Source organism: Maniola jurtina, chromosome 8 (genome assembly GCF_905333055.1).
Source record: "Maniola jurtina chromosome 8, ilManJurt1.1, whole genome shotgun sequence".
Classification (NCBI taxonomy): Eukaryota; Metazoa; Arthropoda; class Insecta; order Lepidoptera; family Nymphalidae; genus Maniola; species Maniola jurtina.
Window position 1 is genome coordinate 5,682,324 of NC_060036.1, and position 23,055 is coordinate 5,705,378.

At 36.0% G+C, this 23,055-nt stretch overlaps 1 protein-coding gene across 9 annotated transcripts in view; it reads left to right on the forward strand.

Annotated features, from left to right (window-relative positions):
- The window catches only part of LOC123867764 (sorbin and SH3 domain-containing protein 1), a 191,176-nt gene that overhangs the window by 164,960 nt on the left and 3,161 nt on the right, over positions 1 to 23,055 (forward strand). For 4 of the 9 annotated variants that reach the window (XM_045910009.1, XM_045910003.1, XM_045910006.1 and 1 more), the window contains 7 exons: positions 5,636 to 5,689; positions 13,705 to 13,874; positions 19,260 to 19,310; positions 20,227 to 20,481; positions 20,740 to 20,980; positions 22,193 to 22,348; positions 22,766 to 22,892. In XM_045910009.1, the coding sequence (XP_045765965.1) occupies positions 5,636 to 5,689; positions 13,705 to 13,874; positions 19,260 to 19,310; positions 20,227 to 20,481; positions 20,740 to 20,980; positions 22,193 to 22,348; positions 22,766 to 22,892 (1,054 nt within the window). Of the gene's footprint in view, positions 1 to 767; positions 5,283 to 5,635; positions 5,696 to 13,704; positions 13,875 to 19,259; positions 19,311 to 20,226; positions 20,482 to 20,739; positions 20,981 to 22,192; positions 22,349 to 22,765; positions 22,893 to 23,055 lie in introns of all 9 variants that reach the window. The other 5 variants (XM_045910011.1, XM_045910002.1, XM_045910005.1 and 2 more) reach the window with 5 other exon arrangements.

A 23,055-nucleotide genomic window follows, 5' to 3' on the forward strand; every position in this document is an offset into this window, starting at 1 on the left:
TCATTCGTCAAAATCGGCTCAGTAGTTTAGGCGCTACGGTGGAACACACATAAATACATGATGGCTTAGCCGTATCCGGGTTAAAAATAATTGATGATTGTATTCATTGTATTGGGATTATAAATTATGTGGTGAATATGTGTACTTAGTAGGTAGTTAGAGGAATGCGTACTTTAGAATAACAGTGTACTAACTAAGCTGAGCTGATATTACCTAAAGCATGAATTTATTATTGGTGATGGTTTATTTCTACAATTTAATAATACCGTTTAAATGAGCAAACTATCTTTAAAATTGATAAATAATAAACAGAAGTCAAGGTCGATGCAACAGCCTATGTGTAACTGATGTTATTTACCGTTTCAACAAGGTCACCATATAATGACAATGTAGGCACAATAGCTCTCTAACCGCGATCACGTTAGTTATCATCATCAATCCCATCAGGTAAGTCTTTACTATATTCTGTTATGCATGGCTCTCTATAATCATAATATCAATAACCTTGGTGCTGGGTCGGAGAAAACAACTGCGATAAAAGGTAAAAGGCCGCTTGCATGCGTACAGTAGACTCCAAAATTAAACAAACACTTTGAATAGAACTTTAAAATTTACCCACAGTATTTTTATGCAACACGTTTTTTTACACGTAATAGACATCAAAGCTTTACACTAGTTTATTTACAACAGGAGCACAATCACGTTTTACTTACGTCTAACGAAATATCAGAGGATTTGATGAAAGAACCACGATTGGAATTCCACAGACGAATCAGAAATCGAATATATTCCGATATCCTCAACTCTAACGAAAATAAGAGTACACAAAAAATCGCCGCAGATGCATGAAGTTATATGTTATCCTGTAACTGGCATTTTCAAAGATCATGAAGACGAAGAGTATTCAAATTATAGAAGCAGGATTACTGAATATCCACCGATTCCTCCTAGAAGAATATCTTCTAAGAACAGTCGAACGCTGCAGTTAGTGACATCTGCCAGGTCTTCTTCCCCGTCACCTAAACGAGTTACCCTAGAAAAATCGAATGTTGAATACCTTAAAAATAAAATTTCTAATAAATTGAGTAGAGAAAATACTCATACAATAATTAGAAAAAATACAAGTCCAAAAAGAATTATATCAACATCGGCACCACCAGCTTTAAATAGACATAAATTGGTAAGCGCTGCAGTAAATATGAAACAAAAAACATTGAATAACAACAAGCATATTGGAACTAGTAGTTTCAGCTCGCCTAGGAGAACAATTTTACCCATAAATTATCCTAATACAGGACGCAGGTATGGAGAGCCTTCTTCTGTAGTATTAGAAGGTGGTGCAGGTCGCAAAACTCCCATAACAAATATATTAGATAAAATTACTCCACTAGATAAACTTTGGAGTTCGCAAAAGAGAAATGAACGTATAGATCTTTCTAAAATAAAACCTAAAAGTTTGATAAAACATGGGGATACATCATCAAGGGGCACTGTATTCAAATCCACAAATTCCAAAACTATAGTGCCAATTGTGACTCATAAAAGTAGAGATATGATAAGAACTTCAGAAAGAATTCAAAGAATGAAAATTTCAAACCTTCAAACAAAATCTACTCCATGCTTGATGAAAACAGATTCTACGAGTAAGTCCATTAAGCCTAATAATCCCTTACAAGTAATGTCTAAGATGTCCAAGTCATCTTCACAAATAGCACCAGTTTCAAAAAAGTCCAACCAAGTGAAAACGGCTATGGTGACGAACCTTAAAAAGAAAAAGTCCTTAGAAACTATACTACTAAGACCCCGAAGTTTACCATGCCATGACCCACCTGGCAAAAAAATAAAGGAATTGAATAAAAATGTTAAAAAAAGTCAAAAAAATAAAAATACACATAAGAAGAGTCAGAAAGATATGCCCAATGATTCAGAAAGTGCCAGTCAATTTGGAGATGTTTTTAAAAAGAAAAATTCTAAAGATATTAAGAAAGCACATGATGCTGTTGTTTCAGACTCCTTTTTTCAACATTTATTCTTAGGAAGACTTCCTTTTTCCACTTATAACCTTAGAGATCAAGAACAAGGTCCAACAAGCTCAGTACTCCAAAAGGCAAGAATGTTTCAGTCCTTGCCAGAAACTAGTTTAAACTATCCAAATTCTTTAAATACTTATTTGATTCACCGAAAACCCGTCTCTCTCTCGCGATTTAAAATGTGGGATAGACAACCAACTCCTCTGCATGTTCAAAATTCTAGATCAATTTCCTGGCCTGGTAAAATGGATGGCAAAATTCGTAAATTTGACAGTTTATCAAAATATCATAGTGAATTTGGATCAACATCATCTTTAGCAACAGTAAGAAGTAGAAGTGAACCACCAGCTAACAAGCTATATTTTTCACAAACTTCTCGACCAGTATCGCCAAGCATAATATTTCACAAGAAACCAGAGATATCAATACGAGGGTCATCACCGGTTAAGCTTGCATCTCCAAACAAATTTGTTTTTCTTCAACAAGCACCAAAAAACTTAAAATCATCATCTGCCACTGAGAAGCGTATAGATTCAAAATTTAAAACAGTTTCACCGACACGAATTATTTTTTCTGAATCAGTACGATCGATTTCTCCATCAGAAATAAGTGATATTTATGATTTACCCCATAAAATTACGCCGAACCAAAATCAAGGTAGAATATTTTTCTCCCAAACCTCGAGACCCATATCACCCAAACTTATAAATAAAACATCTGCTAGTAGAAGCCAGTCAACTTCTCCAGTGTCAACTCGATCTCCTTCATATCGTCGTATACATAATGCTAGAACTCAAACAAAGCTTGAAACAATCAAGAAAGAGTTCCGAACTCGAAGTGCTGACACCGTTGAAAAATATGATAGAAAAAATAAAATACCTTCTAGAGCTATTAGTGAATCTAACATATATGAAAATGATCCTGATTACGATGAATATATTCGGGATTCAAAAAATTTAAAAGGAAGATCTGAAAGGTTTCGTGAACTTAACCGTTATTATACGTATTTAGAAAGAGTCGCTGAACTAGAAAAAGCTACATCCAGCCGAAATTTTTGCCAAAGAAAAAAAGACGAAGAGATTATTGATTTTGATCGTTGGAAAAAAATTCGTACAATAGAAAGAGCAGAAGAGGAGCTTAATAATTTATATTCAAAACTTAAGAAAGCACAAAACGAAAACGATATACTTTTTTATCCTCGAGATGTTAATGACTTTAGATGGGATTACAATAGAGAAAGAGGACTAAGGGTAAAAGAAAAATCTGTAGAAGATTTGAAAGAAGAGTTGCAACAAAAAACGTCTGAAATAGACCGTTCCCAATGTAATGATACGTACAAACCTCTTTGGCGTGGAACAAGTGTCGCTGAAACAGCTTATACTATTAATAAAAAAAATGAAATTAAGGGCAATGAATCTTTTAAAGCTGATAAGCCTAAAACTAGTCCACAAGCAGATTCTTTAACAGATTTGCGAAAAAAGATTGGCCTTGGAAATCGTTTATGGAGCAGTCTGTCAATGGAGCAAGTTAATGCCCTTAAAAATCAACTTAATGCCATATATAGTAAAGAATTTGAATCTAAGGCAAACAAGGAAAATGAGACATATACTATTGATGTAAAAGATGCAAAAGCAAATAAAAATCCCATGCTTCATGTTCGCTGTAGTTCTTTAGTAACGCCTAGGTCAAAAGATATGGAAACTGAACTTAGTAAATCAAAATCTATTGCAGCCATTAGTTATCCATTAGCATCTGAAAAGGAATTAAAAAATAATGTCAATAAAATGCAAATGTCTCTTAGCGAAAATGAAAAGAAAAGGATTTCACAATCACTTAGTAAGGAAGTCTTAAATCGAATCCATAAATTTGATACAGCAGCACTTAAACAGGAATTTGTTAACCCCATAGTTAATGTTGACACCAGTGTAAAACAACAGGAAAAAGAAAAGAACACAGATGTAAGTATTCAAAAGTATTCAGAAATAAATAAAACCTTGGATGAAAAAAATAGGCAAGTGGTTTGTCCTGCACAAATTCCTGAAATTTCGAACCAATCATCAGCTAGTGAAACTGAAACTGGAAGTTCAGATATATCTGGCAAGACAGTCATATACAACGAGCCTAAAAAAGAAGTACAGAAGAAAGTAGAATATTTTGAATCAGTTAAAAACGAAATCAGTCAACCAAAGAATATATATCATGCAAGAGATAGTTCTGATGAACAAAAAGTTACTCAGAAACTCACTGATATGAAAGATGGTAATGTACAAAATAATCCAATATTTCAATCTCAATCATGTACAAATATCAAAGAATTTTTTGGAGAAAGTGAAAGAAATAAATTTTTGTCCCTTCCTTCGAAGAATGACCTAAATTCAAGATCGCCATCGCCTCGTTCAGAAGTGTACGCTAGCGATCGAAGAACGCCTGACACGCTACGGTTTTCCAGTGACGAGACAATCTGGCGTAGTCGGAGCCCGTCCCCCGATCCGGAGCGTTACTGGCGTACTTACCTTAAGCTGGCACGAGAAGGGGAAGTGCGCCGCCTCGCACGACGCTTCGATTCACCCTCTGCAGCCGGCGCGGTATTGCGACGATACCGAAGTGATCCAGAAATTATTCGAAACGATATAAATAATATTTGGCCCTTAGCTGAAAGGGCCACCCGCCGCGGAAAATGTAGGGCCTTATTACCAGTGGCACGCATGCCACTACGGCCCAGTAATCGTTTCATGCCACATATCGACGTTATATCAAAACTGGCTGCACTTCGCAAACGTAATACTACAAGATCTCATTCTGCAGAAGAAGCGCTGGAATGTCGACCCGGAGAAGTAGAACGCATTCGGCGCAGATTTGAAGCGATGTCCCTACTTGGTCAGATTTACGCATCCACTCCGGACGTAAATGATCTTCACGATATAGAGTCGTACTTAGCGGGGCCATGGATTGCACACCGATACCCGAAACCGGAAGATAATTATAGATCGATAGCTGATACGACTACTTTAGTTCGCGGACGCACAGTTTCAGATAAAAGAGAAAATATCAAAACTGCGAAAAGAGAATCTGTTAAACTTAATTCTATTCTTAAAAACGAATCATTAGCAAAGCAAGCCTTCAATCCTTTGGCGCATCGCCCGGCCAGCCGCTATGAGCCCCCTCGCACGCCACCCCGGCCTCCGCCGGCGTCGTGGCCCTACCGTCTAGCGACCTATATCACGCCATCGCGACACACGGTAACATTCCAAGGTTAATAATTTTCAAATATTTTTTTAATGTTTAGTCTTGGAGTTAAGTACTTTTATTTTGCTTTCTAAGAAAAGATTGATTGAAAATCGTTAAGTTTAAAAATATTTGTTAGCTCATCTTGATCTTAATAATGAAGCATACGTAGATACTTACCGTACCAATCTTGAGCGTTTAAGTGTATTATAAAAAAAAAAAAACAAAAAAAAGTTTTTATAACTGCTCCATTATCCGTCAAGAATTGTTTTCGGTCTCTATTCTATATAATAACGGCTATCAATCTATCTTTTTTTTCGTTATTGCACACATTTAGTTGTTTTAGTTCCTTACCATCTTGTTTTATTGCATCCTGGTAGAGAGTGACACCGCGCCGGAACCACCGCGACGCGCATCTCACGGCAGCTTTTCAGAGTCAGGCAAGTATCTCTTAATCATATTTATGTGGATATTTGTATATACTTGTTAGTAGTTGTTAAGTATCAAAAGTACCTAGGTACCTTGCGAAAGTCAAAGCATTTTTAAATGCATCCTGACTGTTGCCCTTTAATGTTCCAGTAAAGGTCATAAGAAAAGGTTCTATAACTGGTTTCGAATCAATCGACTTTAACTTAATATATTTTTTAATCACTTTAAATAGTTGTTTAAAATGACCAAAAGAATCTTACTTGCTTCATATTAGGTACTTCCGCTAAACATTATAGTCAATTATAGTACTAAGAAAATTAGTTTGCGTGAGAGCTGGTATGTGGCTACTACATCTATATCATCAGAGCTTATAAAAAAGAAACAATGGCCTTTGTTGAAAACAATCGGAACTTTATTTATCTAATAACCACGTCGAAAACATGTAGTGCTCTTTGCCAAAGTGAATTCAATATACGAATTGCGTATTATTATAGTACTTACAAACTTTTTATTAGTGATTTTAAAGGTCGGCGGGATATTTACGTCATATAATTTGACTGAGCCGAAACCAGTCCGAGCAGTTTTTATCCGATTGTAAATAGTATCTTACGCTCTTGTGCGCGGAAATGCTGTTTATCTGTGCTATTAATTGTTATTTAGCTTTGTGTTATTGATTGTGAAAGCGGTTTTGTTGCGTATTAATATAACCAGTCGTTTATCGATTGTTTTTATCATACTGACTCACAGATAACCTATCTTATCACTACTTCGGTTCTATGCGAAGTGTTAGGAATTTATGTTCATAACGAAGATGATCCATCGTGGATAAACTAAAATGAACAAAAATTATAAAAGTGAAACTACTTTAAGTGAAAGTTGTTTAAGAAGTGCTAGCGTAAAGACATATCCCTACGATGACGATGTACAGTTACGGGATATTCCCTCGTCTGGATCCATGTCAAAATCGCTGAAAGCTTTGAATTCATACGTTAAGAAAAATATATTTTTTGATGAAAGTGAAGAACAAGAAGTAGAAAAAGATGATAGTGCCTACTTTTCTAAAGAGAATAGTCCCAATGAGTCTATTTCTAAAAGTGATTCAGATAGTCTAAAAAGTAATAAATCCGATGAACACCAAAACAAAATTCATCATTTGACCTCGAAAAATTCTGAACTTGAAACAATAGTTGACGAAATCACGCCTGAACATATGCTTGATGATCCCGTAACATTGACAGATGATTATAAATTCAATAAGCTCTTGAAAAGCTCTATCAACAATAGCGTACCTAAAATATGTATAGAGGACAGTACAAAAATTGATATAAAGAAACAGCTGGAATCTCCTATCATTCCTAAACATGAAGACATAAATAAAAGTAGACTTCTGGAAAAGTCAATCAATAATAGTGATAGAGCTGATAACGTGTATGTTCAGTCCAATGAACATACCTTTTCCAGTACGTCTTATAGTGAGCCCTCTACAACTTACGAACGTACATCTTCACTTATAAATTTAAATAAAAACAATGACTTTAAAAAAGAAATTGTCTCCAAGCCCGCCGTAATTCAGAGAAAGAAACCTGTTAGTAATTTTAATTTGCAAGATAATCGACATACTATTCATGATTTATCAGAATGGGTCAATAGAACGGACATTTATCCAGATGTCTATGCACCTCTACCTTACAGTAAGTATTTGTGATACCTGACGACAAATACATAATTATTATGATTAATTTGTATCTATGTTTTCGTTTTCTTATTCAGCTAAGTATAATCTTAAGCAGGTGTTAAGTCTTAACACAAACGCCATTGAAAGTTCCAATTTGTTCGTAACAGTTCAATTTCATTTAAATTGGTAAAAGTCTAATCTTTAAAACTATATTCAATTTAGGAATTCATCTAGATCTTTATGCGTTTCCACCATTTTTTTTTGGATTATAACTAAGAACACTCTCGATCAAGCCACCTTTCAAACAAAAAAAAAAACTAAATTAAAATCGGTTTATTCGTTTAGGCGCTACGATGCCACAGACAGATACACAGATACACAGATACATACGTCAAACTTATAACACGCCTCTTTTTGGGCCGGGGGTTACAAATAGGTAAACTTAAAAAATAACCATGTGAAGTAAATGCAGGCATATTAAGTTAATAATAGCTAGCATATAATACAGCAATATAAAATCGGTTAAAAATTAAAATGTCTCTCAAATCATTTTGTTAAGTAAGCTCATTGATGACGAAAATGGTAAAGCCTAAAATTAATACAAAATCATAGTAGTGAAATAATTTGGATAAACGGAGAAAATGGCTATAAATAAACTATGCCATTATAGTGATCGTCGCTCGATGCAATTGAACAGCTTAGTCAGCGAATCGCTGCGTAAGTTTTTGGCGGGAGATACTACCGATGAAAGTGCAACTGATAGCACGGCGACAGTCGTCTCGACGTTGATAGGCCGACCGGCTGATATTTGTTCTGTGTTGTGTATTTATTTTAAGTTGAGTGAAGTGGAGCCTTAACATGGGCATATTGAAACAAATCAAAAAGATGGCAACCTATGGTTTGTAATTATTTTTCAATTTATTAACCCCCGACCCAAAAAGAGGGGTGTTATAAGTTTGACGTGTGTATCTGTGTATGTCTGTGGCTAAGCTAAGCTAATGCTCCTAAACTAATGAACCGATTTTAATTTAGTTCTTTTGTTTGAAAGGTTGCTTGATCGAGAGTGTTCTTAGCTATAATCCAAGAAAATCGGTTCAGCCGTTTGAAAGTTATCAGGTTTTTTCTAGTTACTCTAACCTTCACTTGTCGGGGGTATTATAAATTTTTAATTTACACTAATTGTTAAACTCAAACAAGTTAAATGATCAGCAATATAGTTACACTAACAATGAATCTTATAATGCATAAAACAAAACTTTTATTTGCCCGCGGTTTTGTCCGCGTAGATTTAGATTTTTAAAAATCCCGTGGAAACTCGTTGATTCTTTTCCGGTATACAAAGTACTAAGTAGCCTATGTCTATCTGTGGGATGCAAGCTATCTTTCTAGCTTTCATCAAAATTAGTTAAATAGATAGGCTGTGCAAAAGTCACAGATCGCCAGAGACATTTTCATTTATAACAACACTAGCTGATGCCCGCGACTTCGTCCGCGTGGATTTACGTTGATACCGCGGGAAGTCTTTGATTTTGCGGGATAAAAAGTAGCCTATATCACGTAGGCTACTTTTTGTGTTAATCCAGGGTATAATCCATCTCCATTCCAAATTTCAGCCAAATCCGTCCGATAGTTTTTGCGTGATTGAGTAACAAACATCCACACTTTCACATTTATAATATTAATTAGGATAAGGACTAGAATAGATTAGTATGGATATATCCAAACGCCATAAATTTTAAAAGTTCTAATTTTTAATTCACCAATCATTCCTGACTCAGGAGATAGATATGAACCTACATCATTACTCATTTTTCACTTGAAATAAGATTAACTTTAGGTAAACCGTCCATAAACGTAATTTAATGAGTGATTAGGAAAGAGCAGGATGTGTTGTAACGACATACCAGAACACCGGTGACTTACAAAATTTGTGTCGCAAAGTTATCTACTGCCAGTCGTGCCTTTGAAAGTGTTATAATAACTACAAGTTGGTTGATAGGTTTTGAAACTAATGAATCAGTCAGATACATAATTACGTTTATTATGTTTGTGCTGGTTGGTTCACACGTGGCGGTGATCCCACTAGACTTTAACATAGGGTTAATGGTAGATCAAGAAATTCCTGAAAGACTTTGGTTGCTTATATTCAAATGAAATTGGGATTACGATTGTGTGGAGTAAGTGACGGAGAGAGCCCTGTTAATATTAAAAAAACGCAAAAGCCACAAGATTGATTAAGCTGGAAAATTCTACGTTCGGCAGCATATGATATTAGGTTTATACAACAAAAATGTGATCAAAATCGGTTCGTAGGAATCCAAAAAGTTTGACCAGAATTTTAGACCAAAACCAAAAGTGATTTTAATGTAACTTAAATAGTTCGTGTAGACACCAATTTTTAATACAGAGCCCACGTTACGTGACTCTTACACCATGCTTACACCAATAAACAAGTTGTTACCTTATACTAGTTTTCAATGAAACTTGAAAACATGTTAAATGATAAACTTGTATTGTCATTGTCCAGACAATATTTTATATTGCTCATGTTAACCGATAGAGTTCAAAATATTTTTTATTCACTAAAGTTTTATACAGGGGCCGATTTTTATTCGTCAAATATCTTTTATACGAGGAATAAATTTGACGTTATGACAGATTTCATATACCTACAAAAACTGTCTAAACCTGTAACTTATTCCTCCGATAAAAGTTTTTTGACGATTGAAAAATCGGCCCTTGAACTGTCACAATTTGTTTTGGTGTAAGTTAAAGGTTACATAATTATACTACACAGGTAATTAATAGGATACTACACGTACAATCCGTAGATTAGACCTTCGAGGTCTAAACACGGTGTTAAATTATCTCTAAATAAGTTATATTATATCTCAATTTTACTAACTAGCCATTAAATGAAAATGAATTGAATAAAAATATCTTATTTATTTATTCGTTTTTAATCGAGTTTTGCCGTGAAAGTAACTCGTTCTTTACTACTGGTCACGTATTTATTTATAACAAGTTTTATATTTTCCACTTTCCTTGTTACCTAGGTATGCATAGTTGTTGAGAGTTATATAAAGTCTATAAAGTCACCAAAATCAAGAACGATTTGAGAAATATCTCTGCAATTCAGTTTCTATTACTCTGCAAAGTAGGTACACGATGTATCTGATTCGAAATTCCAAAGAAACTCAATGCCTTATATCGTAAATAGGGTCATAACTAAGGTATAAACATTTTGGGGGTTGACCTACCCTCTGAAGGGGTGAATAAATAAACGATAACTGTCCTAACCATTGATTTTGAAAGCGCCACCCCTATTTCTATGGTACTAACTGTATTGATATCTTGGAAGTATCCGTAATAATCGATTTTCAGTAGCATAATGCCAGAAAGTGCCTAAGTATATGTATGAATGTACTGTAGGTACATACTATGTACACATACGTAGATAAGTAAGTAGCAGCCTACACGTGTTTATGCGCGCGTGTCGCGAATGCCTATTAAGTGAAAGTTGACGGGCAATTTGTGACCGCAAAGGGCTTTCATTTTCACCTATGTAGGCTTTTGAATACGATTTTACTTAGACAAATATTATGTTAATAACTTTTCCACTTATTGAGACTGATTGACAATACAACTCATAATTATTGTCATTTTGTATGGAATCGCATTTTCAAAAACTATTTGAAATATTAGTTTTTGTATTCAAAACTATGAGAAATATTAGTTTTTAGAAAATTTTCAAATGTTATTTTTTGCACATAACGGCTTTTTAGTTAAATGACGGCAGCGTGTGTGCGTCCGTGTATAGGTAGTTTTTAAGTCCTCATCACTTACGTAAATGAGATCAGTCTACCGCAACACATTAGAACTTAATAACATATTTATAACTTGAAAATTAAAATTAAACTAGGTTTTGAGAACAAAAATGATATAAAATAAGTATAATATTACGTTTTTCTGCCCGCATGAAATTCGGGTCAAACTGTATCGAGTATCGTATTATGAGGCGAGAGAAAGAATCGTAGTAACTTTTATAGTTAGTGGGTTACGCTAAATTCTTGAACCGGTTCCACTCGTCATACATAGGTAGTTACGTCTCGTCGCATAATCGGACTCGAAATATTACCATCGATAGCGTTACATCATGCCATAACATTTCCGATGATATACAACTTTCACTGGTAGGAACGTATTAAATTTCATTAACCTACATAACTACGCCATACATTTATTAGGGTTCCGTACCCAAAAGATAAAACGAAGCCGCTGTGTCTGTCTGTCCGTGTGTCAAGAGTTTCTAGCTCGTGGACGAAAATATGAGATATTAACCTGAAATTTTGGCGTTTGGTGTAAAATTTTGACCCAAAACCGAATATTAAAGTATAAATTCAATCGAATTCTTTTTCAGGGGAGCTCTCATATATGAAAAACAAGCCGGACAAAAAAAACACCGAGTAAAATAAAAATAGCTCAGTGAATAAAATACAAACATATTTTGCTGTTTCCTTGTGGTCCTACTAATAGACTACAGGCCCATGTTTAAAAATGGGTGGGTCATATGAACCACCAGGTGACGTATACAGGACGATATAAGAGCATAAAATAATAAGTTTCAGCACTATGCCGTCACTTGTAAGCTGTCCAACAGAGTGCTGGTGAGAATTGAAAAGTGCAGGTAGAGTGAGTACATTTTGGTCATATATTTTTGTACGGCATTTTTACCATCGATAGATCCATGAAAAATAATAAGAAAGCGCGCAGTGCCGTAAAAAAATGGTGCGCCACAAAGTCAGTAAATGTTTTGATTTTCTGACAATTTCCGGGGTAAATTTGGTCATTTAATTCTGTACGGCACTAGTTTCATACTGTTTCAATACAGCCTCTAATCCATTATTCCGCAACGCCGTACAAAAATCATGCGACAAGGGGAAAAAATTGAGGGTAGCAACCCCCTCTCTTTCCGTGGTCCGGGGGGTGATTTGAAACAACATAAAATTAATTTATTTTGAAAGTGTTTTATGCATAGATAATATTTTTTTACATGCCGTACATTTTCGTTGGTCCAAAGGTTTGTAGGGGATGTGGATATTATATACACACCCGTTCACTTCAGTTAGACGGCATAGTGATTTTATCATATTATCAATTGTTCTCTTCAAAAATATGTTAATGCCGTACAGTATCAGATGGCCATAAAGTACTACCCTTAAAATGGTAGCGTCATTTTCATCAGCCTAAAAGATATGGTCTGCATTAAAATGTACGGCATAATTTTTTCCTAATTTATTTATCTTAATACTATTTAAAACAAGGGAAAAGCGAAGAAAATTGCTATATTTTATTAATCTATGAATATTTAAACTTTTGCAATAATTTGAAAAATTTCAGTTTTTGTATTTATCTATAATTTTTTTTAGAACAGTTTCTTTTGAACGGCAATACTATATAACAATAGTATTTTACACTATCATGTTAAAAAAAAAGTTGCCGTACAGAGTCAAATGATTTTACAGCTTTAAAAATTAAGTATACCATGAAATTAAGATAATTATTGATACACATTCAAATGAACACTAATTTTTTTACGGCATTATTTTTAATAGTACTTTTGAGTGCTAGATAATGTTTTGGAACCAAAGCCGTACTTTCTCAAATCACCCCCCGGACCACGGAAAGAGAGGGGGTTGCTACCCTCAATTTTTTCCCCTTGTCGCATGATTTTTGTACGGCGTTGCGGAATAATGGATTAGAGGCTGTATTGAAACAGTATGAAACTAGTGCCGTACAGAATTAAATGACCAAATTTACCCCGGAAATTGTCAGAAAATCAAAACATTTACTGACTTTGTGGCGCACCATTTTTTTACGGCACTGCGCGCTTTCTTATTATTTTTCATGGATCTATCGATGGTAAAAATGCCGTACAAAAATATATGACCAAAATGTACTCACTCTACCTGCACTTTTCAATTCTCACCAGCACTCTGTTGGACAGCTTACAAGTGACGGCATAGTGCTGAAACTTATTATTTTATGCTCTTATATCGTCCTGTATACGTCACCTGGTGGTTCATATGACCCACCCATTTTTAAACATGGGCCTGTAGTCTATAATTTGTCGTACTAGTAAAATCACGAGGAAGCTTTTTGTCTCAAAAAATAAAGAAATGGGGGGCCGTCAAAGTTGTTAGATTTAGACCATTTTTGTAACGGGGTATATCTCAAAAACTAAACTAGTTAGGAATATGGAATTCTGGTATATTTAGTATTTAAACAACATACCTACACTGAAACCAACGATTCGTAGAACTCTGTCTTAATATATCTGTTTTCATGCAGAATCTCCGAACCGGCGGTACGTGGAGAGCGATGTCAACATCCACTACCGGTGTCCGGTGCGACATGACCCCCTACCGCTGGTACCTGAACGCGAGCTTGCCATACAACAGGCTGAGCATATGAAACGGCTCTACAGAGAACAGAGGCGAAACAAATACTTACAGGTAATATAATTATTCATACTAATATCATTCATGCGGAATGACTGCAAAATTTCACAAAGAGATAGAACAAACTGGAAAAGGAACAATAAAATCTGGAAACGAACGGATATAGATTGCTTTTTATCACGGAAAATAAAAGAATTTGTACATGGGTTTCAACCACCTAAATCCAAGCGGATGAATTTGCGTGCATCAGCGAAATAAATATTTGATGTCTTCTTATAATTTTATTATAATATGTTCATTTGTTTTAATATCTGGATTGATTGATACAATCTTTTGTAGATACCAAAAAGAAATACTGTAGTATCGAATGTAACACATTTGTTTTTCAAAAACAGCTACCTTGTTACGAATCTCTAAAGCAGGTAGCGTCTCGTAGTATTAGGCATACCTACAGAATAGTAGTAGTAGTAGTACTGATTCCTCCCCTCGGGACTCTTGGACTGGTCCCTTTGCGCTCCCTTCTATGATTCAGTCAAAATCGACAAGAATAGTCGATTCAAGTTGTTTACACTTTTGCAACATTAATGTTAAATGTACCTATGCTTTAAAAAATATTTCAAGATTGATTTTAAAATACACAACTTACATAATATATTATGTAAACATACACTTGCACACAACCAGTTGCAACCATCTTGAATTGATAGAATAACATTTTTCCCATAACTAAAAATCTTGCGTTAGACGCGGTGATAACTGTAATAGAAACATTTCTCAAGACCTTGCACGATGCCTAGATCTTGCACAAGTAGGTATCTACAAGAAAGTATACTAATATCTACTATTATTAGGGTTCCGTACCTCAAAAGGAAAAACGGAACATTTATATAAATTATTTACATCTTCTTTTATTTTTTAAAGAATAAGTAAAAGAAATAATGTTCTTCTGGAATGTTGCGAGTCTCTGGAAAATACTATCGTGATTTTCTCAATCTGTTTATTATTGTGGGAAGGTAAATGCGATCAGCAGGCTACAGTACGTAATTGATTAGTTGTAGGTACCTATAGTTGCTGCTAATCATATCAACTTAGCCTACGAAAAGCGTTCAAGTAATAACTAGGTACATTTACGGCATCTATACCATCCCTTATGCTATCTTTCCCGTGATTCAGTGCTTATGATGTAATCTGGGTTGATTACTAATTACCGAAGTTAAGCAATTATTTTGTCAAACATTTACCGATAGCCAGTTATGAAATATGCCTGTAGATTCGAAGTTAACGGTTAAATTGTTAGTGAAAACAACGGAAACAGATTAACAGAAAATACTTTTATAGGGTAAAGTAGGTAAGTCAAAGGTACCTAAGTAATAAAATGGTTGAACTCCAGTTCACGTGCGGTCGTGAGGTCAGCATCAGAATGCGATTAGCGTGTCAGTCAAAGTTAACGGATAATAAGGCTTAATCTCCGCTACGCCACGCCACTGCAGTTTAATCGATACCTACTAAAACCTTAAACATACCAAATCCAAGAAAGTATTCATAATCACTACTGAGCACGGATTTCCTATCAGAATGAGATGGTTTTGGTCTTAGTCTACCACGCAGGCCATGACTACACGTCATTGTAAATTACCTTAGTTGTTATTCTGATAATAATAATTTAGAAAAAGTTATTAACCCCCGACCCAAAAAGAGGGGTGTTATAAGTTTGACGTGTGTATCTGTGTATCTGTGTGTCTGTGTATCTGTCTGTGGCATCGTAGCTCCTAAACTAATGAACCGATTTTAATTTACTTTTTTTTGTTTGAAAGGTGGCTTGATCGAGAGTGTTCTTAGGTATAATCCAAGAAAATTGGTTCAGCCGTTTGAAAGTTATCTGCTCTTTTGTAGTTACTGTAACCTTCACTTGCCGGGGTTGTTATAAATTTTTAATTTACACTTGTATCAACTGAGCTGTTTTGCTTTACGATTTGGTGATGGTATACCGCACGATGAGCTGATTAAAGAAAGAATCACCGTACTCGTACATCAAACCGTTTGGAACCTTGTAACAATACATATATCGCAGTGTTATCGATAAAAAGCCACAAAACTTTAACAAAATGTGAATACGACTAAGTACATTAACACACTGAAAGGCACAAAACGTAAATAACGGTACAATGAGATATCACATTACGCGATAAAGTAAGGCTTTGTGCAGATGGAAAGCAGTTTCTTCACACCTCGCTTGTTCGGCGGTTTTCATTCTAGTCAAGTTATGGTCATCTGAATATCGCGCCAGCATGCGCACGCGCGCCGCGACCGTTACGTTATTGTTTTTTTTAATACTTATTATATTATTAACGAACTAGGCATACTTGTGAACATTACTTTAAATAGTTGGTGAATATGCATATGACTCCGGATTTAGTTATAAAGGTGAGGTGGTGTTAAGTATTTTTTGTACTATGGTCGGTGAACAAATTTTAATATACGAATAGGTATGAAGCTGCTTTAATAGCTAATATTACAATATCTATTTGCGTAGCTACATTGAAATTATTTTTATGTACTTTTAAGTACTTTTTAATGTGTTTTTCCTCTTTATTCGTCATCGTCTTCTACGTCTGGTTTGTTATTTAATAAAGAGGTTTATATTTATATTTGTACAATAAAATAGATCAAAAGGCCATCAATAAAATCACTGTACGAAAATTAATTAAGGCCAAAAATGTCATCTAAAACAAATAACAAATTAAACTAAGGTCAAATTAACCTTCAGTTAATGAGTTCTTAAAAGGTTGTTCTTATTGTCAACCTTGTAAATTCAATTACAAAATTTTATCTGATTTATATTATTACCAGGATTACCAGTCAGTCCTACTTCAGTTCCTATTTTTTAACCATGTTACTCTATACTAACTCCATCAAATCTGATCCGGTTTCGATGTTTCATTTTACGGTGTACCTACTTACCTATGTACTATTAGTTTTTGGTAAAGATTTGATGAGTTCCTAGTACCTACCTTTAGAGACTTGCCAGCATTTATTATAGAAAAGCACTTTTTCACAAAAACCATACTTCCATACTTAATATTATAAATGCGAAAGTGTGTCTGTCTGTCTGTCTGCCTGCTACCTTTTCACGGCTCAACAGTGTAACCGATTCTGATGAAATTTGGTACAGGGTTAGTTTATATCCCGGGGACGGACATAGGCTACTTTTTATCCCGGAAAATCAAAGAGTTCCCGCGGGATTCCTAAAGACCCATCCACATAACCGATTTGTATGAAATTTGGTACCGAAGTAGCTTGCGTCCCTGTAATTGAAATGGGCAACATTTAATCCCGGAAAATCAAACAGTTCCAACGGGATCTATAAAAATCTAAATTCACGCGGACGAAGTCGCGGGCATCCTCTAGTTAATTATAAGTAGGTAATTTTGTTTAAAATCAAAAACAAACTATTGACGTGAACTCAAGTGAAACCTCGCTTTCACTCAAGGGCCCGCCGCCGCCGCCCGCCTCGCGAAACTCTTAACTCGGTTCATGTTCACATGATAGTAAAAGACTCTCATTTTTTTACTTACTTATTTTTGGATACTTGCCCGTGCATACGTGAATACCCGGCAATTCCTGGCTGAGGCAATTTGGGAATTTATCACACTAATATTATAAAGGAGAAAGTTTGTATCTGTGTGTGTGTATGTTTGTTACTCCTTCACGCAAAAACTACTGGACGGATTGGGCTGAAATTTAGAATGGAGATAGATTATACCCTGGATTAGCACATAGGCTACTTTTTATCCCGGAAAATCAAAGAGTTCCCACGGGAATATTAAAAAACCTATATCCACGCGAACGAAGTCGCGGGTATCAGCTAGTATTTTCTAAATTGTCTCTGGTCCGACAGGTTTCGGCCGTGGCTCGATACCATCTAACCGCCAAATACGTGCCACCAAGCGATTCAGCGTTCTCCGGTACGATGCCGTCTCGAAACCTATCAGGGGTACGGGTTTAATGAAACTGTCTTACCTCTTCCAAGTTAGTCCGGTTCCATCTTAGACTGCATCACACCAGGTCAGATGATCACCTAGCAGTCAAGGGCTAACTTGTATAGGAAAAAAGACATATTTTGTTGTTTTTTTTTTGGCGCTCAAAGGACCATCAGTCTGAACCGTGCTAAATTGGACACACATTGGATACAGTTATAAAATATTGAGAAATGCTGTTGTGAATGTTGAATCTAGATCACAAATAACACATTTAAGATTAAATAAATAAGAAGAGGCCCATTTTATAAGACAAAGATAGTCTAACCACAGAACTCTCAAATAGACCGTAATAGAAATGGTATAAGTATTAAGTACCTATGCTGTTTTTAATAGGACTATGTGTCGCCAATTTTTAGCAACTCGCCCATTCAAAAAGGTAGGTACCTATTAAAAATTCGACACACTTATCCAGCTCCAGCATCCAAAACAACCTAAATTAAACTGTGTAATGTGCTGTATAGCTGTGCAAATAAAATACCTACTTTTACAACAATGCGCAATGGTTCGGCGACAATCTCAGGCTTCCATTTCTATACTTATTCTGATTTCTGAGACTCTACCTAATCTACGACGACTTTATAAGATGTTGTGACACCTTGAGCATTCCGTACATTCTTACATAATGAAGCATAATAATATAGATGATCATTAATTTATACGCGTATTGAAATGCCTTGAATGACAGACCTTGAACTTCGCATTCGTTACTAAATCCCAAATGTTGATCAGAGAGTACAACAATAGCATTCACTTAATATACAATGAATAAAAGATTATGATTTTTACGGTATTGACATAAGAATCACATTTGATTGAGGAAATAATTTAATAGTAGGTAGTAGTAAATGAATAAAAACAAGGTTCCACAATTACATGTAGCTACCATTGTATTAAAGCCGGTACTACGATACAGAATTTCAATAAGAACGATAGGTATTATTCTTATTATAATACTTATCCAATATTCTATATGTACCTATAAATAGAAACAGAAAAAGTTAAATCTAACCTCTCCCTGGGTTAATACTCATTACTATGAAGGCTTACAAGTTTTCCGAGAAACTAAGGGAAGGCAAAGAGCAAATACATCACTCACTTACTTAATGCAACAGAGCTTGGGGCCTCCCAATATGCGATGAGGGTGAAAAATTAGACAATCCCGTCGCTTTTTCCAGGACTTCAGGTATCTTAAGATTTCCCTCCCGTTAACAAAAAAAGTTACAGTCGACTGCTATAATCTTTACGTGGTCATAATTCGTTTTATGATTCTCGAAAAATAGAAATAGCGAGTTATTACGGTTTATTATTAAACGCAATAGGTATATTATACGCTTTTACCTATACCACGCCTCCTTTAAAGTAATAGATATTGGAAAATGAAAACAATTTTAATTTACAGGAAAATAACATACACCATGCAGATATAGACTCATTTGACGCTTCTATCAAGGTGATGTTTGAACGAAATGTAACTGACGAGTGTTCATAACACGTTTTCCAAACCATTTTCTAAACTAGGAACATGCTGTATAACATTTTGGCTTAGTTATTTTTGACCAATCATTATTCAAAATTTTTAGTTCCTAACATTTCCATGAGTTTCGTCGGGGTTTTTATAACAGATGTAGACGTAATAGTTGATACATTTTTCGTTAAATATATGATACAATAATCAAAATTTACAAAACTTATAAACTCTAGACCTACTGCTTTGATTACTTCTATTAATGGCTGTGACATACCTACATGCGAACGGACAGACGGACAAACATGACTACAGGAATTTTTGTTTTACTATGGAATTCTAAAATATCATTTGCCTAACTGCTTACGTGTTGTAAATATCATACCTATCATGCCAGCGATCTTTATGACTATCATGCCGATTATGGGAAACATCCATTGATAAAGGGAAAACTTGAATAATAAGAAGGTAGGTACTTCCTACTTCCATGGAAACATCACAGAGAGGACGTGATCACGCACCGATGCTTAGGGTCAATTCATACTAGCGCAGAGTCGAAGCCAATTGAAGCATTAAATTCTTTACAATTGAAGCAAAGTTGCACGCATGTGCGCGTATTGGTTTAAATTCGCGCCCATTCGCACCCTTTTACGTTTACACAGGTCAGTTTCCGATTAGTGACTTCGTGTTGGTTCCCGTAATAGCGTAAATCAGCGTTGGTCTTTCTCAGACACACGAATTCCGTCGAACGCTTAATATTCAAATGAAATTGGAACTACGATTGTATGAAGCGAGTGACGGAGAGAGCCCTGTTAAGCTTGTGGTTTCTTGTACATCATAGACTTTCACAAAGTAACGCCTGCTTCTTCCAACAATTATGAATTAATATTATTGTTTCCAGGAGCTTCAGGATATGCAAAATCGACGTCATCAAGACAATTTTATGCCATCACAGAAAACAGTCGTACCCCTTAATCGTTACGACGAAGCGGAGAAGATTGTCGCAAAAGCGTTATACACATTCAATGGGCAGACTGCAAGAGAGCTCAGCTTTAGGAAAGGAGACATTATAAATGTGAGAAGACAAATAGATTCCAATTGGTATGAAGGAGAGGTGCGGGGAAAGATCGGCCTGTTTCCTTATAACTATGTTGAGGTGAGAATTTTTTATTTACTATGACTTCCACAAATTATGGAAATATTATGATTGCTAATAATAGGTACTTTGGTTTAAAAAAGAGCATGAAGTGCGATTTTGAAAAGTTGGACGATCGTAAAAATATCTAACAGTTATAATTGTTAAACATCTTTGCTTCGCCAATTTTTTCCCCCTTTGGCCCTATGTATATTTGGCCTATAAGTACCTAGCTGAACGTGTAGCATTTTTAATCCTAGGGCATTTTTTCTTTCCCAGTTACTTAAAGGCGATGGGGCCCAAACACTCAAAAAACCCGCCGTCGTCGAAGGTCGAGCGAGAGCCAAATTCGATTTCATAGCACAAACTAATCTCGAACTACCATTGAAGAAAGGCGAGATCGTTGTACTGGCTAGGCGTATAGACCATAATTGGTGGGAAGGCAGAAATGCAAACAGAACCGGTATATTCCCTGATAGTTATGTTACAATTTTGCAAGAGCCTAGTCAGAGTAAACCTGGTAAGTTTTATTGCCCATAATCTATTCTAGGTAGTGGCCATATTCATACTTATACTAGCCGATGTCCGCGACTTCGTCCGCGTGGATTTAGGTTTTTCAAAATCCCGTGGGAACTCTTTGATTTTCCGGGATAAAAAGTAGCCTATGTGCTAATCCAGGATATTATCTATCTCCATTACAAATTTCAGCCAAATCCGTCCAGTAGTTTTTGCGTGAAGTAGTAACAAACATACACACACACACACACATACAAACTTTCTCGTTTATCTATACTAATAAATAAAATTGGAGTGTCTGTCTGTAATTTCGAAATAACTACCTCATATTAAGCTCATATGGTTATTTGAACGATACCATAACTGAATCACACGTTTTTTAAATTTTTGTCTGTCTGTCTGTCTGTCTGTCTGTCTGTCTGTCTGTCTGTTTGAAAAGGCTAATCTTTGGAACGGCTGAACCGATTTTGACGGGACTTTCACAGGCAAGTAGAGGATTGATCAGGGCGTAAAATAGGCTACTTTTTTAACCGACTTTCAAAAAGGGAGTTGTGTTTTTCTACCTATGTACACCGAAATCTCCGAGATTTCTGAACCGATTTGCGTCAATTCTTTTTTAATCGATAGAGGAACTTTGCGACATTGTTTCATAAAAAATTTGGAGTCCAACTCCTCAATCCTGATGCTGCAGGGGATCTGACCAATCCACGCGGGCGAAGCTGCGGGCATCAGCTAGTAATATTAGTATGATGTGATTAGAAAATTGAAGTATATCTCTCTGCCTGTCTACTAGCTTTCCACGGCCCACCCGCTTAACCGCTTTTGCCGAACTTTGATACAGAAATAGCTTGAAACCCAGAGAAAGATATTAGCTACTTTAAGTCCCACAAAATTAAAGAGTTCCCACAGGATTTTTAAAACCTACATTATCATCAGGCAAGGTCTATTTAATACGGAGCTAGCTTGAACAAGTTTCGGTTTTTTAATCACCGGCATCACCTCAGTAAATAATAATTTTTAGCCCATTTTCATTGAATTAATAACAGGGATCGACATAACAGAAACTTAACACTACAATTTTAAAAAATGTGTTTGAGTTAAAACAGGACTACTCTAGCTCTGTTCGTCAAAATGTAAACGCCCCGAAACAAAAATATAATGTCACTATAATATAGTTACTTATGGTCTATAATACTGAGTTTATATTAATTTTCAGAACCAATCCTAACAACCGATAAACCAGTAGCATCGCCAGTAGCGCACGGGCTGCTGAATGGCACGGATAAACGCAGCATGGGATCCCATAGCTACACTCCTCAGCCCAACAGCCCCGCACTATCTAACGCACCGCCTGCCACTCAGCCACTGTCAGGTACGTTTTTATATCGTACTAGCTTATTCCTGCAACTTCGTCCGCGTGAACTAAACCAAACCCCTATTTTTTGGGGGTTGAATCCCAAAAATCCTTTGATGCCCAGCCTGATCTATCCAGTAGTTTGAGATACCTGGATACGGATACCTCTTCCTTTTCGGAGTTAGGTATATGTTCCTTTTGAGCATTTAATTAATATCAGTTGCTTTAACGATGCAAGCAAACGTGAGGGAACCTGCATGCATGAGAGCTCTTGTAATGTTTTCAAAGGGTTGTAAAGGTTGCCAAACCGTATTTAGCTAGCGTGGTGGTCTAGGTTACTATCTACCCTTCTCATTCTGAGAGAAACCCACTTGCTCAGTAATGGGCTAGTGGTGGGTTAATGATTATAAACATTAAATTCATCTTTGTCCTTAGGTTACGTGACCAAGTCGTCACAGGGTGCGTCAGCGTCGGAGCGCGGGTACGGGCCGCCGACGGGCGCAGGCGTCGACCTCAACAACACCGAACCGCTCTACGTTGACACCAACGCTGAGGCTGTCCCGTACGTTGTGCACTAACGACTAAGCTTTGACATAGGGTTATGTGACCAAGTCGTCATATGCGTCGGAGTGGGGATACGACGCGGTTGTCGACCTCAATGACAGAGCCGCTATCGAGGAGCGGGTCGATACCAACATCGAGACTGTTCCGTACGTTGTAGGTAC